This window comes from Oncorhynchus gorbuscha, linkage group LG09 (assembly GCF_021184085.1).
Source record: "Oncorhynchus gorbuscha isolate QuinsamMale2020 ecotype Even-year linkage group LG09, OgorEven_v1.0, whole genome shotgun sequence".
NCBI classification, from domain to species: domain Eukaryota; kingdom Metazoa; phylum Chordata; class Actinopteri; order Salmoniformes; family Salmonidae; genus Oncorhynchus; species Oncorhynchus gorbuscha.
The window spans coordinates 80,735,251-80,755,094 of NC_060181.1; the positions used below are offsets into that span (position 1 = coordinate 80,735,251).

General features: G+C 46.1%; 1 protein-coding gene across 1 annotated transcript in view; it reads left to right on the plus strand.

Moving 5' to 3' along the window:
- Positions 1-19,844, plus strand: part of LOC124044168 (unconventional myosin-XVI-like) — a 519,573-nt gene that overhangs the window by 148,146 nt on the left and 351,583 nt on the right. The window contains exons 14-16 of the mRNA XM_046363671.1: positions 7,801-7,906; positions 14,892-15,009; positions 17,193-17,340. Coding sequence (XP_046219627.1) covers positions 7,801-7,906; positions 14,892-15,009; positions 17,193-17,340 — 372 coding nt within the window. The remainder of the gene's footprint in view (positions 1-7,800; positions 7,907-14,891; positions 15,010-17,192; positions 17,341-19,844) is intronic.

Below are 19,844 nucleotides of genomic sequence, written 5' to 3' on the forward strand. Positions count from 1 at the left end.
ACACACACACACACAGACACACAGACACACACACACACACACACACACACACACACACACACACACACACACACACACACACACACACACACACACACACACACACACACACACATGCCTAGAAGCACAAAGCTTACTTGAAATCGAATAAAGCCATATGTAAATAAAAAGAGGGGTAAACGACTCTGGACTTCAAACTCTGAGCGGCGTCATTAGTAGGAGAACTAAATGATGCACACACACACACACACACTCAAAGACACACACACAGCGCCATCATTACTGGGGGCTTAAATGACCTTCGTAAGCCATCTGCCAAGTGATACATAGCTGGTATCTGCTCTCTGTGCGTATATTTGTGTCCATGTTCTGTAGTTAGACAGGCCTTACAGTCAACCTAAATGTTAGTTCAAGTCCCCCGTGGAGCAGAGTAGTATACTTCACCACAGTCCACCTAACCTGAATGACCTCAGTGAGGTACCCAGTGGATGGATCAACCTAACCTGAATGACCTCAGTGAGGTACCCAGTGGATGGATCAACCTAACCTGAATGACCACAGTGAGATGCCCAGTGGATGGATCAGCCTAACCTGAATGACCTCAGTGAGGTACCCAGTGGATGGATCAACCTAACCTGAATGACCTCAGTGAGATGCCCAGTGGATGGATCAACCTAACCTGAATGACCTCAGTGAGATGCCCAGTGGATGGATCAACCTAACCTGAATGACCTCAGTGAGGTACCCAGTGGATGGATCAACCTAACCTGAATGACCTCAGTGAGATGCCCAGTGGATGGATCAACCTAACCTGAATGACCTCAGTGAGATGCCCAGTGGATGGATCAACCTAACCTGAATGACCTCAGTGAGGTACCCAGTGGATGGATCAACCTAACCTGAATGACCTCAGTGAGATGCCCAGTGGATGGATCAACCTAACCTGAATGACCACAGTGAGATGCCCAGTGGATGGATCAACCTAACCTGAATGACCTCAGTGAGGTACCCAGTGGATGGATCAACCTAACCTGAATGACCTCAGTGAGATGCACTGTGGTTGGATCAACCTAACCTGAATGACCTCAGTGAGGTACCCAGTGGATGGATCAACCTAACCTGAATGACCTCAGTGAGATGCCCAGTGGATGGATCAACCTAACCTGAATGACCTCAGTGAGATGCCCAGTGGATGGATCAACCTAACCTGAATGACCTCAGTGAGATGCCCAGTGGATGGATCAATCTAACCTGAATGACCTCAGTGAGATGCCCAGTGGATGGATCAATCTAACCTGAATGACCTCAGTGAGATGCCCAGTGGATGGATCAATCTAACCTGAATGACCTCAGTGAGATGCCCAGTGGATGGATCAATCTAACCTGAATGACCTCAGTGAGATGCCCTGTCATGCAGGTGAATGAGGACCCAAAAGCGACTTGGCGAAAACAGAGTTTTTAATCCAGTAAGAAACTTTACAAAACAAAAAGCATAATACTACTCGTAAAGACGAGAACAGACTGGAGACTTGATCGAGAACTGCAGGTTGCCTCGGGAAGGCACTTGAACCTAGCAGACTCAGACACCTGCTCACCACGCAGCATCTGAGGGAAACACGACACGACAGGGCAAAACATAGACACAGCACGGTGAATTATAGATGAGGATCCGACAGGGCAGGTACGGAAAACAAGGAGAGAAATAGGGACTCTAATCAGGGAAAAGGATCGGGAACAGGTGTGGGAAGACTAAATGATGATTAGGGGAATAGGAACAGCTGGGAGCAGGAACGGAACGATAGAGAGAAGAGAGAGTGAGAGAGTGAGAGAGGGAGGGGGAGAGAGAGGGATAGAAAGAGGGAAAGAACCTAATAAGACCAGCAGAGGGAAACGAATAGAAGGGGAAGCACAGGGACAAGACATGATAATTAATGACAAAACATGACAGTACCCCCCACTCACCGAGCGCCTCCTGGCGCACTCGAGGAGGAATCCTGGCGGCAACGGAGGAAATCATCAATGAGTGAACGGTCCAGCACGTCCCGAGACGGAACCCAACTCCTCTCCTCAGGACCGTAACCCTCCCAATCCACTAAGTATTGGTGACCCCGTCCCGAGAACGCATGTCCATGATCTTATGTACCTTGTAAATAGGTGCGCTCTCGACAAGGACGGGAGGGGGGAGGGAAGACGAACGGGGTGCGAAGAAAGGGCTTGACACAGGAGACATGGAAGACAGGATGGACGCGACGAAGATGTCGCGGAAGAAGCAGTCGCACAGCGACAGGATTGACGACCTGGGAGACACGGTACGGACCAATGAACCGCGGAGTCAACTTACGAGAAGCTGTCGTAAGAGGAAGGTTGCGAGTGGAAAGCCACACTCTCTGGCCGCAACAATACCTTAGACTCTTAATCCTGCGTTTATTGGCGGCTCTCACAGTCTGTGCCCTGTAGCGGCAAAGTGCAGACCTCACCCTCCTCCAGGTGCGCTCACAACGTTGGACAAACGCTTGAGCGGAGGGAACGCTGGACTCGGCAAGCTGGGATGAGAACAGAGGAGGCTGGTAACCCAGACTACTCTGAAACGGAGATAACCCGGTAGCAGACGAAGGAAGCGAGTTGTGAGCGTATTCTGCCCAGGGGAGCTGTTCTGCCCAAGACGCAGGGTTTCTGAAAGAAAGGCTGCGTAGTATGCGACCAATCGTCTGATTGGCCCTCTCTGCTTGACCGTTAGACTGGGGATGAAACCCGGAAGAGAGACTGACGGACGCACCAATCAAACGACAGAACTCCCTCCAAAACTGTGACGTGAATTGCGGGCCTCTGTCTGAAACGGCGTCTAACGGGAGGCCATGAATTCTGAACACATTCTCGATAATGATTTGTGCCGTCTCCTTAGCGGAAGGAAGTTTAGCGAGGGGAATGAAATGTGCCGCCTTAGAGAACCTATCGACAACCGTAAGAATCACAGTCTTCCCCGCAGACAAAGGCAGACCGGTAATGAAGTCTAGGGCGATGTGAGACCATGGTCGAGAAGGAATGGGGAGCGGTCTGAGACGACCGGCAGGAGGAGAGTTACCCGACTTAGTCTGCGCGCAGTCCGAACAAGCAGCCACGAAACGGCGCGTGTCACGCTCCTGAGTCGGCCACCAAAAGCGCTGGCGAATAGACGCAAGAGTGCCTCGAACACCGGGATGACCAGCTAACTTGGCAGAGTGAGCCCACTGAAGAACAGCCAGACGAGTGGAAACAGGAACGAAAAGGAGGTTACTAGGACAAGCGCGGCGACGCAGTGTGCGTGAGTGCTTGCTTAACCTGTCTTTCAATTCCCCAGACTGTCAACCCGACAACACGCCCATAAGGAAGAATCCCCTCGTGATCAGTAGAAGCCACAGAAGAACTAAACAGACGGGATAAGGCATCAGGCTTGGTGTTCTTGCTACCCGGACGGTAAGAAATCACAAACTCGAAACGAGCGAAAAACAACGCCCAACGAGCTTGACGGGCATTAAGTCGTTTGGCAGAACGGATGTACTCAAGGTTCTTATGGTCTGTCCAAACGACAAAAGGGACGGTCGCCCCCTCCAACCACTGTCGCCATTCGCCTAGGGCTAAGCGGATGGCGAGCAGTTCACGGTTACCCACATCATAGTTGCGCTCAGATGGCGACAGGCGATGAGAAAAATAAGCGCAAGGATGAACCTTATCGTCAGACTGGAAGCGCTGGGATAGAATGGCTCCCACGCCTACCTCTGAAGCGTCAACCTCGACAATGAATTGTCTAGTGACGTCAGGAGTAACGAGGATAGGAGCGGACGTAAAACGTTCTTTTAGAAGATCAAAAGCTCCTGGGCGGAACCGGACCACTTAAAACACGTCTTGACAGAAGTAAGAGCTGTGAGAGGGGCAGCAACTTGACCGAAATTACGAATGAAACGCCGATAGAAATTAGCGAAACCTAAAAAGCGCTGCAACTCGACACGTGACCTTGGAACGGGCCAATCACTGACAGCTTGGACCTTAGCGGAATCCATCTGAATGCCTTCAGCGGAAATAACGGAACCGAGAAAAGTAACGGAGGAGACATGAAAAGAGCACTTCTCAGCCTTTACGTAGAGACAATTCTCTAAAAGGCGCTGTAGAACACGTCGAACGTGCTGAACATGAATCTCGAGTGACGGTGAAAAAATCAGGATATCGTCAAGATAGACAAAAACAAAGATGTTCAGCATGTCTCTCAGAACATCATTAACTAATGCCTGAAAAACAGCTGGCGCATTGGCGAGACCAAACGGCAGAACCCGGTACTCAAAATGCCCTAACGGAGTGTTAAACGCCGTTTTCCACTCGTCCCCCTCTCTGATGCGCACGAGATGGTAAGCGTTACGAAGGTCCAACTTAGTAAAGCACCTGGCTCCCTGCAGAATCTCGAAGGCTGATGACATAAGGGGAAGCGGATAACGATTCTTAACCGTTATGTCATTCAGCCCTCGATAATCCACGCAGGGGCGCAGAGTACCGTCCTTCTTCTTAACAAAGAACCCCTCCCCGGCCGGAGAGGAAGAAGGCACTATGGTACCGGCGTCAAGAGACACAGATAAATAATCCTCGAGAGCCTTACGTTCGGGAGCCGACAGAGAGTATAGTCTACCCCGAGGAGGAGTGGTCCCCGGAAGGAGATCAATACTACAATCATACAACCGGTGAGGAGGAAGGGAGTTGGCTCGGGACCGACTGAAGACCGTGCGCAGATCATGATATTCCTCCGGCACTCCTGTCAAATCGCCAGGTTCCTCCTGAGAAGTGGGGACAGAAGAAATGGGAGGGATGGCAGACATTAAGCACTTCACATGACAAGATACGTTCCAGGATAGGATAGAATTACAAGACCAATTAATAGAAGGATTATGACATACTAGCCAGGGATGACCCAAAACAACAGGTGTGAAAGGTGAACGAAAAATCAAAAAGAAATAGTCTCACTGTGGTTACCAGATACTGTGAGAGTTAAAGGTAGTGTCTCAAATCTGATACTGGGAAGATGACTACCATCTAAGGCAAACATGGGCGTAGGCTTGTCTAACTGTCTGAAAGGAATGTTATGTTTCCGAACCCATGCTTCGTCCATGAAACAACCCTCAGCCCCAGAGTCAATCAAGGCACTGCATGTAGCACCCGAACCGGTCCAGCGTAGATGGACCGACATAGTAGTACAGGATCTAGATGAAGAGACCTGAGTAGTAGCGCTCACCAGTAGCCCTCCGCTTACTGATGGGCTCTGGCCTCTTACTGGACATGAATTAACAAAATGTCCATCAAATCCGCAATAGAGGCACAGGCGGTTGGTGATCCTCCGTTCCTCTCCTTAGTCGAGATGCGAATCCCTCCCAGCTGCATGGGCTCAGTCTCAGAGCCAGAGGAGGGAGATGGTTGCGATGCGGAGCAGGGAAACACCGTTGATGCGAGCTCTCTTCCACGAGCCTGGTGACGAAGATCTACCCGTCGTTCTATGCGGATGGCGAGAGCAATCAAAGAGTCCACACTGGAAGGAACCTCCCGAGAGAGAATCTCATCTTTGACCACTGTGTGGAGTCCCTCCAGAAAACGAGCGAGCAGCGCCGGCTCGTTCCAGTCACTAGAGGCAGCAAGAGTACGAAACTCTATAGAGTAATCCGTTATGGATCGATCACCTTGGCATAGGGAAGCCAGGGCCCTAGAAGCCTCCCCACCAAAAACTGAACGGTCAAAAACCCGAATCATCTCCTCTTTAAAGTTCTGGTAATTGTTAGAACAATCAGCCCTTGCCTCCCAGATAGCTGTGCCCCACTCTCGGGCCCGGCCAGTAAGGAGTGAAATGACGTAAGCAACCCGAGCTCTCTCTCTAGAGTATGTGTTGGGTTGGAGAGAGAACACAATCTCACACTGGGTGAGAAAGGAGCGGCACTCAGTGGGCTGCCCGGAGTAGCAAGGTGGGTTATTAACCCTAGGTTCTGGAGGCTCGGCAGGCCAGGAAGTAACAGGTGGCACGAGACGAAGACTCTGGAACTGTCCAGAGAGGTCGGAAACCTGAGCGGCCAGGTTCTCCACGGCATGGCGAGCAGCAGACAATTCCTGCTCGTGTCTGCCGAGCATGGCTCCTTGGATCTCGACGGCAGTGTTACGAGCGTCTGTAGTCGCTGGGTCCATTCCTTGGTCGGATCCTTCTGTCATGCAGGTGAATGAGGACCCAAAAGCGACTTGGCGAAAACAGAGTTTTTAATCCAGTAAGAAACTTTACAAAACAAAAAGCATAATACTACTCGTAAAGACGAGAACAGACTGGAGACTTGATCGAGAACTGCAGGTTGCCTCGGGAAGGCACTTGAACCTAGCAGACTCAGACACCTGCTCACCACGCAGCATCTGAGGGAAACACGACACGACAGGGCAAAACATAGACACAGCACGGTGAATTATAGATGAGGATCCGACAGGGCAGGTACGGAAAACAAGGAGAGAAATAGGGACTCTAATCAGGGAAAAGGATCGGAACAGGTGTGGGAAGACTAAATGATGATTAGGGGAATAGGAACAGCTGGGAGCAGGAACGGAACGATAGAGAGAAGAGAGAGCGAGAGAGTGAGAGAGGGAGGGGGAGAGAGAGGGATAGAAAGAGGGAAAGAACCTAATAAGACCAGCAGAGGGAAACGAATAGAAGGGGAAGCACAGGGACAAGACATGATAATTAATGACAAAACATGACATGCCCAGTGGATGGATCAATCTAACCTGAATGACCTCAGTGAGATGCCCAGTGGATGGATCAACCTAACCTGAATGACCTCAGTGAGATGCCCAGTGGATGGATCAATCTAACCTGAATGACCTCAGTGAGATGCCCAGTGGATGGATCAATCTAACCTGAATGACCTCAGTGAGATGCCCAGTGGATGGGATCAACCTAACCTGAATGACCACAGTGAGATGCCCAGTGGATGGATCAACCTAACCTGAATGACCACAGTGAGATGCCCAGTGGATGGATCAATCTAACCTGAATGACCTCAGTGAGATGCCCAGTGGATGGATCAACCTAACCTGAATGACCACAGTGAGATGCCCAGTGGATGGATCAATCTAACCTGAATGACCTCAGTGAGATGCCCAGTGGATGGATCAATCTAACCTGAATGACCTCAGTGAGATGCCCAGTGGATGGGATCAACCTAACCTGAATGACCACAGTGAGATGCCCAGTGGATGGATCAATCTAACCTGAATGACCTCAGTAAGGTACCCAGTTGATGGATGCCCGAATAGAAACTAAATGATGAGTACATATGACCATTAGCTTCAGTTGCCATCTCAATAAACCCAAATAAACGTCCGTAGGTCCATCACTAGATGTCTACATGTCTAACAAAATGTTGCTAAAAAGTCACAGAGCACCCCCATTATAGCCATAGGCTGTGTTGTTATGATCGTGTCCACTTGCTAATTAACACCATTGTAACGGCTAGCTGCAGGATTCTGAATGGAGAAGTGAATGGAAACGAGGGATGAAAAAGAGAAGGGATAGCCCAGAGGACTGATGTCAGGTGGGTGGAAGAGTGAGATGGAGGTGACAGATGTAGCCTACACCCTGATGACTCACTCCACTGCACACATCCATTCATCTGAGACCAGGAACAATGTGGAAACACCCATGGACACAGTCACATACACAGATATTCACACCATTGCATGGACACAAACGGACAAACAAAAATCTATTTTTATTCTCTCTCTGTGTGTGTCTCTCTCTCTCTCTCTCTACAGTGGGGAGAGTGGTTCTGGGAAGACGGAGGCCTGTAAACACATAGTGAGACACCTGGCAGTGAGGTCCAACCCCAAAGGCTTCTCTCTTGAGCCCAGGATGAAGCACGTGAGTCTGGGTTACTCCACACAGACTGAGCACCTGGCCATGGTTATGCTAATATGATTCATCCTCTTGGAGGACAATGGAAGTTGAACAGAACATGTTCACTGATGAAGGCTTCAATGCTGAGATACAGGTTTTTATAATAAAAAGCCATTTTCCATTGAACTTCTATTGTCTTCCAAGAGTGGCTGAATATCTCTCACACTTCCAGTATGTGCTTTCTTTCATACACCTTAGTTGGACTGTGATAGTGACTGACCTTTGTTCTCTTTATCACCAGACACACACAATACCAGAGAGGGTAGACAGGCAGGCAGGCAGACAGACAGGCAGTCTGTCTGTTACAGAGTCCCTGTGGTGTAGGGTTTTGAGATATATATTCACGGACCAAATGATCTGTGCAGTGGTCTGTACATGAAACCCCTAGGTTGTTACAGGTTCTTTTATTTCCTTGATCGCCATCACTAGGTTCTGTATAATCACTCAGGCCCATTATGTTTGTAATTGGCCCATATGGAGAGAGCATCTAAATGCCACAGGCCAAGTATTCAGTCTGAAAGGGTTCTGTGGAAAGTGTACTGGGCGTCAGGTAGCCTAGTGGTAGAGCATTGGGCCAGTAACCGAAAGGTCGCTGGTTTGAGAAATTGAGAAATCGGTTTGTGTGCCCTTTAGCAAGCCACTTAACCCTCATTTTCTCCAGGGGCGCTGTACTACTATGGCTGACCCTGTAAAACAACACATAGAGGAACACAATGGGCAGGAAATGACCAGAGCAACCATTATATGAGCAGCCGTTATGAACAGGACATTGTTTGAGAATGTTTTATACTCAGTGATCAATTGCAATGATAGAGTATTATACCAGTCTGTGTGGAAGCATTGGATTAAAAGAGCACTTTAGCAAGACGAAGGACTAACTGTTATTGCATTCAGCGTTACACTGACATATTGTCAGAAACCTCAAGGTTTTATGTAACATTGTTGCCTAGCATGCGTGGGAATCTTTATTGCAGTGAATGTTTGAAGGTGAACACTTTCCCACTATTTGATCATCCTAGCAGAAGTCCCTATTATAAACAATGACACTGTTTCATTGGACTATCTGTGATGACTTTAACATAAAAAGCATCATTGTTTAACGGGGAAGATAGAAATGCTGTTGCTTGTCCATAGTGGAGCTGTATGTACGCAGAACAAGTCATGGTTTGGTGGTAGATAATATATCTGGGTCAACTCTTACTCAGAGATCACAGAGGGACAATGTCTGACACTCAGTCAGTCGGGTTATATCGCCCTCTGGTGGTGAGAAGCGCTATTGTGTCAGTCAGTATTTCACACTCATCCACTCGCTTCAGTGGACTTCAATGAACCTAACATGTACAAAAAATTCACATTAATTTGATTGTGCGTCTATGAACCTGCCATCACTAATGCATGTATTGCTGCATACTAATGTTGTAAAAGACTATTGTAGCTGGAAACTGCTGATCTTTATGGAATATCTACATAGAATAAATAAAATAAAATAAATAAAAAATGGGCGTACAGAAGCCCATTATCAGCAACCATCGCTCCTGTGTTCCAATAACATGTTGTGTTAGCTAATCCAAGTTTATCATTTTAAAAGGCTAATTGATCATTAGAAAACCCTTTTGCAATTATGTTAGCACAGCCTTGAGATGGTAGTTCTGATTAGAGAAGCAATAAAACTGGCCTTATTTAGACTAGTTGAGTATCTGGAGCTTCAGCATTTGTGGGTTTGATTACAGACTCAAAATATCCAGAAACAACGACCCTTCGTCTGAAACTCATCAGTCTATTCTTGTTCTGAGAAAAGAAGGCTACTCCCATGCGAAAAATTGCCAAGAAACTGAAGACCTCATACAACGCTGTGTTCTACTCCCTTCACAGAACAGCGCAAACTGTCTCTAACCAGAATAGAAAGAGGAGTGGGAGGCCCCAATGCAGAACTTAGCAAGAAGATAAGTACATTAGAGTGTCTAGTCTGAGAAACAGACACTGCACAAGTCCTCAACTGGCAGCTTCATTGAATAGTACCTGCAAAACACCAGTCTCAACGTCAACAATGAAGAGGCGACTCCGGGATTTTGGCCTTCTAGGCAGACCTGCAAAGAAAAAGCCATATCTCAGACTGGCCAATACAAATAAAAGATTAAGATGAGCAAAATAACATAGACGCAGGACAGAGGAACTCTGCCTAGATGGGGGGCGAAATCAATCATTTCCAGGCCCAGGGACATGTACTAGTCTGTGGCGACCTAAATGCCAGAACCGAACAAGAACCTGACACCCTCAGCACACAGGGGGACAAACATCTGCCTGGAGGTGACAGCATCCCCTCCCACATATGCCCCCCTAGGCACAACTATGACAACATAACCAACAAAAATGGGTCACAACTCCTGCAGCTCTGTCGCACGCTGGGTATGTACATAGTCAACGGTAGGCTTCGAGGGGACTCCTATGGTAGGTACACCTATAGCTCATTTCTTGGCAGTAGTACTGTAGACTACTTTATCACTGACCTCAACCCAGAGTCTCTCAGAGCGTTCACAGTCAGCCCACTGACACCCCTATCAGACCACAGCAAAATCACAATCTACTTAAACAGAGCAATACTCAATCATGAGGCATCAAAGCCAAAGGAACTGAAACATTAAGAAATGCTATAGATGGAAGGAATGCTATAGATGGAAGGAATGCAGTTTGGAAACCTACCAAAAAACAATTAGGCATCAACAAATTCAATCCCTTTTAGACAATTTCCTGGGTAGTTTTACCCAGTAGTTCCACTGTAATAGTGAAGCAGTAGAAAATCTACTTGGCAGTAGAAAATCTTAACAGTATATTTGACCTCTCAGCTTCCCTATCAAACCTAAAAATCTCAAATAGAAAACCGAAGAAAATTAACAACAATGACAAATGGTTTGATGAAGAATGCAAAAATCTAAGCAAGAAATTGAGAAACCTGTCCAACCAAAAACATAGAGACCCGGAAAACCTGAGTCTACGCCTTTACTATGGTGAATCACTAAAACAATACACAAATACACTACGGAAAAAGAAGGAACAGCATGTCAGAAATCAGCTCAATGTAATTGAAGAATCCATATTCTCTAACCACTTCTGGGAAAATTGGAAAACACTAAACAAACAACAACACAAAGGATTATCTATCCAAAATGGAGATGTATGGGTAAACCACTTCTCCAATCTTTTTGGCTCTATAACAAAGAATAAAGAGCAAAAACATACACATGATCAAATACAGATATTAGAATCAACTATTAAAGACTACCAGAACCCACTGGATTCTCCAATTACATTGAATGAGTTACAGGACAAAATAAAAACCCTTCAACCCAAAAAGGCCTGTGGTGTTGATGGTATCCTCAATGAAATGATCAAATATACAGACATTAAATTTGACCCCAATAACTACCGTGGAATATGTCAACGTCAATCCTCTGCATTATCATTAACAGCAGACTCGTACACTTCCTCATTGAAAACAATGTACTGAGCAAATGTCAAATTGGCTTTTTACCAAATTACCGTACAACAGACCATGTATTCACCCTGCACACCCTAATTGACCACCAAACAAACCAAAACAAAAGCAAAGTCTTCTCATGCTTTGTTGATTTAAAAAAATCCTTCGACTCAATTTGGCATGAGGGTCTGCTATACAAACTGATGGAAAGTGGTGTTGAGGGTTAAACATACGACATTATAAAATCCATGTACACAAACAACAAGTGTGCGGTTAAAATGGGCAAAAAACACACACATTTCTTCACACAGGGTCGTGGGGTTAGACAGGGATGCAGCTTAAGCCCCACCCTCTTCAACATGTATATCAACGAATTGGCGCGGGCACTAGAAAAGTCTGCTGCACCCGGCCTCACCCTACTAGAATCCGAAGTCAAATGTCTGCTGTTTGCTGATGATCTGGTGCTGCTGTCACCAACCAAGGAGGGCCTACAGCAGCACCTAGATCTTATGCACAGATTCTGTCAGACCTGGGCCCTGACAGTAAATCACCAAAATAATTATGTTCCAAAAAAGGTCCAGTCACTAGGATCACAAATACAAATTCCATCTAGACACTGTTGCCCTAGAGCACACAAAAAACTATACATACCTTGGCCTAAACATCAGCGCCACAGGTAACTTCCACAAAGCTGTGAACGATCTGAGAGACTATGTACAGACTCAGTGAGCATAGCCTTGCAAATATTGAGAAAGGCCGCCGTAGGCAGACATGGCTCTCAAGAGAAGACAGGCTATGTGCTCACTGCCCACAAAATGAGGTGGAAACTGAGCTGCACTTCCTAACCTCCTGCCCAATGTATGACCATATTAGAGAGACATATTTCCCCCAGATTACAAAGATCCACAAAGAATTCGAAAAAAAATCTAATTTTGAAAAACTCCCATATCTTTTGGGTGAAATTCCACAGTGTGCCATCACAGCAGCAAGATTTGTGACCTGTTGCCACGAGAAAAGGGCAACCAGTGAAGAACAAACACCATTGTAAATACAACCCATATTTATGCTTATTCATTTTATCTTGTGTCCTTTAACTATTTGTACATTGTATATATATATATATAATATGACATTTGTAACGTCTTTACTGTTTTTAAACTTCTGTATGTGTAATGTTTACTGTTAATTTTTGTTGTTTTTCACTTTATATATTCACTTTGTATGTTGTCTACCTCACTTGCTTTGGCAATGTTAACACATGTTTCCCATGCCAATAAAGCCCTTGAATTGAATTTAATTGAAATTGGCCAGCATCCCGGAGTCACCTCTTCACTATTGATGTTGAGACTGGACAGAGGAACTCTGTCTAGAAGGCCAGCATCCCGGAGTCGCCTCTTCACTGTTGATGTTGAGACTGGACAGAGGAACTCTGCCTAGATGGCCAGCATCCCGGAGTCACCTCTTCACTGTTGATGTTGAGACTGGACAGAGGAACTCTGCCTAGATGGCCAGCATCCCGGAGTCGCCTCTTCACTGTTGATGTTGAGACTGGACAGAGGAACTCTGCCTAGATGGCCAGCATCCCGGAGTCACCTCTTCACTGTTGATGTTGAGACTGGACAGAGGAACTCTGCCTAGATGGCCAGCATCCCGGAGTCGCCTCTTCACTGTTGATGTTGAGACTGGACAGACGAACTCTGCCTAGATGGCCAGCATCCCGGAGTCACCTCTTCACTGTTGATGTTGAGACTGGTATTTTGCGGGTACTATTTTATGAAGCTGCCCATTTTGAGCCTGTAATCGAACCCACAAATGCTCAGATACTCAACTAGTCTAAAGAAGGCCAATTTTATTGCTTATTTAATCAGGACAACAGTTTTCAGCTGTGCTAACATAATCGCAAAATATTTTTCTAATTATCAATTATCCTTATTAAAATGATAAACTAGGATTAGCTATCCCAACGTGTCATTGTTACACAGGAGTGATGGTTGCTGATAATGGGCCTCTGTACACCTATGTAGATATTCCATTAAAAAGCAGCCGTTTCCAGCTACAATAGTCATTTACAACATTAACAATGTCTAAACTGTATTTCTGATCAACTTTATGTTATTTTAATGGACAAAAAATTTGCTTTTCTTTCAAAAACAAGAACATTTCTGAGTGACCCAAAAATGTTGAATGGTAGTGTACATACTGAATAGAAAATATTAAAGCGTTATGCAACAAGTTCAAATATTCTACTGGGTTACAGTTCATAGAAGGAAATCAACTGAAATAAAGGAATTTGGCCCTGATCTATGGATTTCACATGACTGGAAATACAGATATGCATCTATTGGTCACAGATATATATTTTTGAAGAGGGTGTGAATCAGAAAACCAGTCAGTATCTGGTGTGACCACCATTTTCCTCCTTCAAACACATCTCCTTCACATAGAGTTGATCAGGCTGTTGATTGTTAGCCTGTGGAATGTTGTCCCACTTCTTCTTTAATGGCTTTGTGAAGTTGCTGGATATTCGCGTGTACTTGAACACGCGAATATCCAGCAACATCCCAAACATGCTCAATGAGTGACATGTCTGGTGAGTATGCAGGCCATGGAAGAACTGGGACATTTTCAGCTTCCAGGAATTGTGTACAGATCCTTGCAACATGGGACTGTGCATTATCATGCTGAAACATGAGGTCATGGCGGCGGTTGAATGGCATCACAATGAGCCTCAGGATCTCATCACGGTATCGCTGTGCATTCAAATTGCCATCAATAAAATGCTATTTTGTTCATTCGTATCTTATATCTGCCCATACCACAACATAGACATCCGCAAACTGCTTGCCCGCACAATGCCATACACATGATCTGCTGCTGTGAGGCCTGTTGGACAACCTGCCAAATTCTCTTAAACAACATTAGAAGCAGCTTATGGAAGAGAAATGAACATTAAATTATCTGGCAACAGCTTTGGTGGACATTCATGCAGTCAGCATGCCAATTGCACACTCCCTCAAAACTTGAGACATCTGTGGCATTGTGTTGTGTGACAAAACTGCACATTTTATAGTGGCCTTGTATTTTACCCAGCACAAGGTGCACCTGTGTAATGATCATGCTGTTTAATCAGCTTCTTGATATGCTACTCCTGTCAGGTGGATTGATTATTTTGGCAAAGGCTCACTAACAGGGATATAAACACATTTGTGAACAAAATCTGAGAGAAATAAACTTTCTGTACAGATGGAATATTTCTGGGGTCTTTTATTTCAGCTTATGAAATGGGGGACCAACACTTTACATGTTGCATTGATATTTATGTTCAGTGTATATACTGTATATTTAGTCATAAAGGAACAGTGTCTATATGGGTAGTTATATGGTACAGTATATTATTTTTAATTGTATTATTATTATTATTATTATGGTGTGATTTCAGTGCCAACAGAAATTGTATGTTGTGGTGGCTTGTAGGTGAACTGTATCCTGGAGGCGTTTGGTCATGCCAGTACTCCTGTGAATGACAACTCCAGTCGCTTCATCAAACTCCTCAGCCTGCAGTACTGTGACAAGAGAAGGACACTACTCAGAGGTACACATACACACAACTGCAGCTTTACCCAGGGGGCAGTGCTATAACTAACAAAGGGGTTTACGAACTACACCACTCAGTGTTTACTCACATGGATAATATCCTGGCAGTATTGAAAGGAAGTTTGATATATGGCCAGCAGGGGGGAGTATAACTCTATGAATAAGCCTGTCGACGTTCAATGTCTGTCATCCCCTTTGAACCACATTGATATATTTACTCATACGTAATGGCTGTGTATGAAAGCTGCATTTTAATTAAGGTCACTCAAGTTGTTTGTTTGAATAATTTGGTCTGCGGTCTGTGTTTAAGAATCTTGAGTACACATTGGATAATTCTAGTAGCGTAGGTTAATATACAGTATATCACAAAAGTGAGTACACCTCTCACATTTTTGTAAATATTTGAGTCTATCTTTTCATGTGACAACACTGAAGAAATGACACTTCGCTACAATGTAAAATAGTGAGTGTACAGCTTGTATAACAGTGTAAATTTGCTGTCTCCCCAAAATAACTCAACACACAGCCATTAATGTCTAAACCGCTGGCAACAAAAGTGAGTACACCCCTAAGTGAAAATGTCCAAATTGGGCCCAAAGTGTTTTCCAGCACTGCCTTAACCCTCTTGGGCATGGAGTTCACCAGAGCTTCACAGGTTGCCACTGGAGTCCTCTTCCACTCCTCCATGACGACATCACGGAGCTGGTGGATGTTAGAGACCTTGTACTCCTCCACCTTCCGTTTGAGGATGCCCCACAGATGCTCAATAGGGTTTAGGTTTGGAGACATGCTTGGCCAGTTCATCACCTTTACCCTCAGCTTCTTTAGCAAGGCAGTGGTCGTCTTGGAGGTGTGTTTGGGTCTTTATCATGTTGGAATACTGCCCTGCGGCCCAGTCTCCGAAGGGAGGGGATCATGCTCTGCTTCAGTATGTCACAGTACATGTTGGCATTCATGGTTCCCTCAATGAACTGTAGCTCCCCAGTGCCGGCAGCACTCATACAGCCCCAGACTATGACACTCCCACCACCATGCTGGACTGTAGGCAAGACACACTTGTCTTTGTACTCCTCACCTGGTTGCCGCCACACACGCTTGACACCATCTGGACCAAAGAAGTTTATCTTGGTCTCAACAGATCACAGGACATGGTTCCAGTAATCCATGTCCTTAGTCTGCTTGTCTTCAGCAAACTGTTTGCGGGCTTTCTTGTACATCATCTTTAGAAGAGGCTTCCTTCTGGGACGACAACCATACAGACCCATTTGATGCAGTGTACGGCGTATGGTCTGAGCACTGACAGGCTGACCCCCCACCCCTTCAACCTCTGCAGCAATGCTGGCAGCACTCATACGTCTATTTCCCAAAGACAACCTCTGGATATGACGCTGAGCACGTGCACTCAACTTCTTTGGTCGACCATGGCGAGGCCTGTTCTGAGTGGAACCTGTCCAGTTAAACCGCTGTATGGTCTTGGCCACCGTGCTGCAGCTCAGTTTCAGGGTCTTGGCAATCTTCTTATAGCCCAGGCCATCTTTATGTAGGGCAACAATTATTTTTTCAGCTCCTCAGAGAGTTCTTTGCCATGAGGTGCCATGTTGAACTTCCAGTGACCAGTCAGTATGAGGGAGTGTGAGAGTGATGACACCAAATTTAACACACCTGCTCCCCATTCACACCTGAGACCTTGTAACACTAACGAGTCACATGACACCGGGGAGGGAAAATGGCTAATTTGGCCCAATTTGGACATTTTCACTTAGGGGTGTACTCACTTTTGTTGCCAGCGGTTTAGACATTAATGGCTGTGTGTTGAGTTATTTTGAGGGGAGAGAAAATGTACACTGTTATACAAGCTGTACACTCACTACTTTACATTGTAGCAAAGTGTCATTTATTCAGTGTTGTCAGATGAAAAGATATACTCAAATATTTACAAAAATGTGAGGGGTGTACTCACTTTTGTGATATACTGTTTGTTTATATACTGTACATTAGGTGAGTGTGTGCCTAATGCTGGTTACATTTGGTGTATAGCTTATTGACAGAGTGTGTGTGTGTGTGTGTGTGTGTGTGTGTGTGTGTGTGTGTGTGTGTGTGTGTGTGTGTGTGTGTGTGTGTGTGTGTGTGTGTGTGTGTGTGTGTGTGTGTGTGTGTGTGTGTGTGTGTGTGTTTTTTTAGCGAGGATATACACATACATGCTAGAGAAGTCACGGGTGGTCCACCTGCCTAGTCAGCAACACAACTTCAACATCTTCTACCTGATGGCTGAAGGCTTGTCGCCTGAGGAGAAGTGTGCCCTGTACCTCAACAACGTCCTAGCTCACAGGTCTGTACCTCAACAACGTCCTAGCTCACAGGTCTGTACTTCAACAACGTCCTAGCTCACAGGTCTGTACCCCAACAACGTCCTAGCTCACAGGTCTGTACCCCAACAACGTCCTAGCTCACAGGTCCGTACCCCAACAACGTCCTAGCTCACAGGTCTGTACTTCAACAACGTCCTAGCTCACAGGTCCGTACCCCAACAACGTCCTAGCTCACAGGTCTGTACCTCAACAACGTCCTAGCTCACAGGTCTGTACTTCAACAACGTCCTAGCTCACAGGTCTGTACCTTAACAACGTCCTAGCTCACAGGTCTGTACCTCAACAACGTCCTAACTCACAGGTTCGTACCTCAACAACGTCCTAGCTCACAGGTCTGTACTTCAACAACGTCCTAGCTCACAGGTCCGTACCCCAACAACGTCCTAGCTCACAGGTCTGTACCCCAACAATGTCCTAGCTCACAGGTCCGTACCCCAACAACGTCCTAGCTCACAGGTCTGTACCCCAACAATGTCCTAGCTCACAGGTCCGTACCCCAACAACGTCCTAGCTCACAGGTCTGTACTTCAACAACGTCCTAGCTCACAGGTGACTGATGGGGGGGGTCCCATATCTCTGGGTTTCCACTGATAGTCCAGCCACAAAGTCAAAATGGGCTATATATTTTCAAAAATAATAATTTAAACAAAAAATGTGCTTTTTGGTCTTAATTTAAAGTTAGGGTAAGGCATAAGGTTAGAAGTGTGGTTAAGGTTATGGTTAAGGTTGGGTTTCAAATCACATTTTAAAGAAGATTGTATAAATAGAAGGTGGATTATGACTTTGTAGCTGTGGTAAGTAGTGTGGTAATGCAGATTGACCACATCTCCTCTCTAAAATGAGTGTCTGTATTAAACACGCACACTCATGATTTAGATCCCCATGGGAGATACTACCTTCTACAAGCATGAGAGCGAGAATTATCGAACATGAATAAGGTCAAAGTGTGTGTGTGTGTGTGTGTGTGTGTGTGTGTGTGTGTGTGTGTGTGTGTGTGTGTGTGTGTGTGTGTGTGTGTGTGTGTGTGTGTGTGTGTGTGTGTGTGTGTGTGTGTGTGTGTGTGTGAGAGAGACACGCACTCATGCGTACATTCAGGCGTGTGTAGTGCGTGTCAGTATTGCATAACCCCCTGGAAAGTCAGTCTAATATCCAGTGACCTGGATGGGCTGTTCTGGAGCCTGGTAAACACGCTACAGCCCCTGACTCAATGCTGAAAGTGTGTGATCAAAAGCCCTCCAACACGAGCCCATCTGGGGACCCTCCTTTCTCCCCCTCCCCACCCCCCAAGACATACCCCCCAAGACATCCCACCAGAGGTCTCTTCACAGTCCCCAAATCCAGAACAGACTTTTTGTATTGTAGATATGTGGTAGTAGATTAGTGGCCTGAGGGCAAACTTAACATGTTGTGAAAAGTGTTATGTAATGTCACGTAATATTTTTAATTGTATATAACTAGCTTTATGTTGCGGGAGCCGAGGAAGAGTAGCTTCTGATTTGGGAGAAACTAACAGAGATCCTTAATAAATACAAATACAAAATACCCTTCCTTTCTCTGGAGGAGATTGCTCTGACTGGTTAAAAGATACTGCTTGAGAACACCGGCTAAACAACCATGCTCTATTAAATACATTTCACATGCTCTAAAATTATGTGTATGTTTTGTTTTTGTTTGGATTGGATTGGATTGGCTGCAGATTCAAGTTCTCTGGACCTCTCTCCCAGATAACTGAAGGTCCGAACCTCTCTCCCAGACAGCTGAAGGTCTGAATCTCTCAACCAGACAGCTGAAGGTGTGAACCTCTCTCCCAGACAGCTGAAGGTACGAACCTCTCTCCCAGACAGCTGAAGGTCCGAACCTCTCAACCAGACAGCTGAAGGTGTGAACCTCTCTCCCAGATAACTGAAGGTCCGAACCTCTCTCCCAGACAGCTGAAGGTCCGAACCTCTCTCCCAGAGAGCTGAAGGTCTGAACCTCTCAACCAGACAGCTGAAGGCATGAACCTCTCTCCCAGACAGCTGAAGGTGTGAACCTCTCTCCCAGACAGCTGAAGGTTCGAGCCTTTCTCCCAGACAGCTGAAGGTTCGAGCCTTTCTCCCAGACAGCTGAAGATCCGAACCTCTCTCCCAGACAGCTGAAGATCCGAACCTCTCTCCCAGACAGCTGAAGTTCTGAACATCTCTCCCAGACAGCTGAAGGTCCGAACCTCTCTCCCAGACAGCTGAAGGTCCGAACCTCCCTCCCAGACAGCTGAAGGTCCGAACCTCTCTCCCAGACAGCTGAAGGTCCGAACCTCTCTCCCAGACAGCTGAAGGTTCGAATCTCTCTCCCAGACAGCTGAAGGTACGAACCTCTCTCCCAGACAGCTGAAGATCCGAACCTCTCTCCCAGACAGTTGAAGTTCTGAACATCTCTCCCAGACAGCTGAAGGTCCGAACCTCTCTCCCAGACAGCTGAAGGTCCG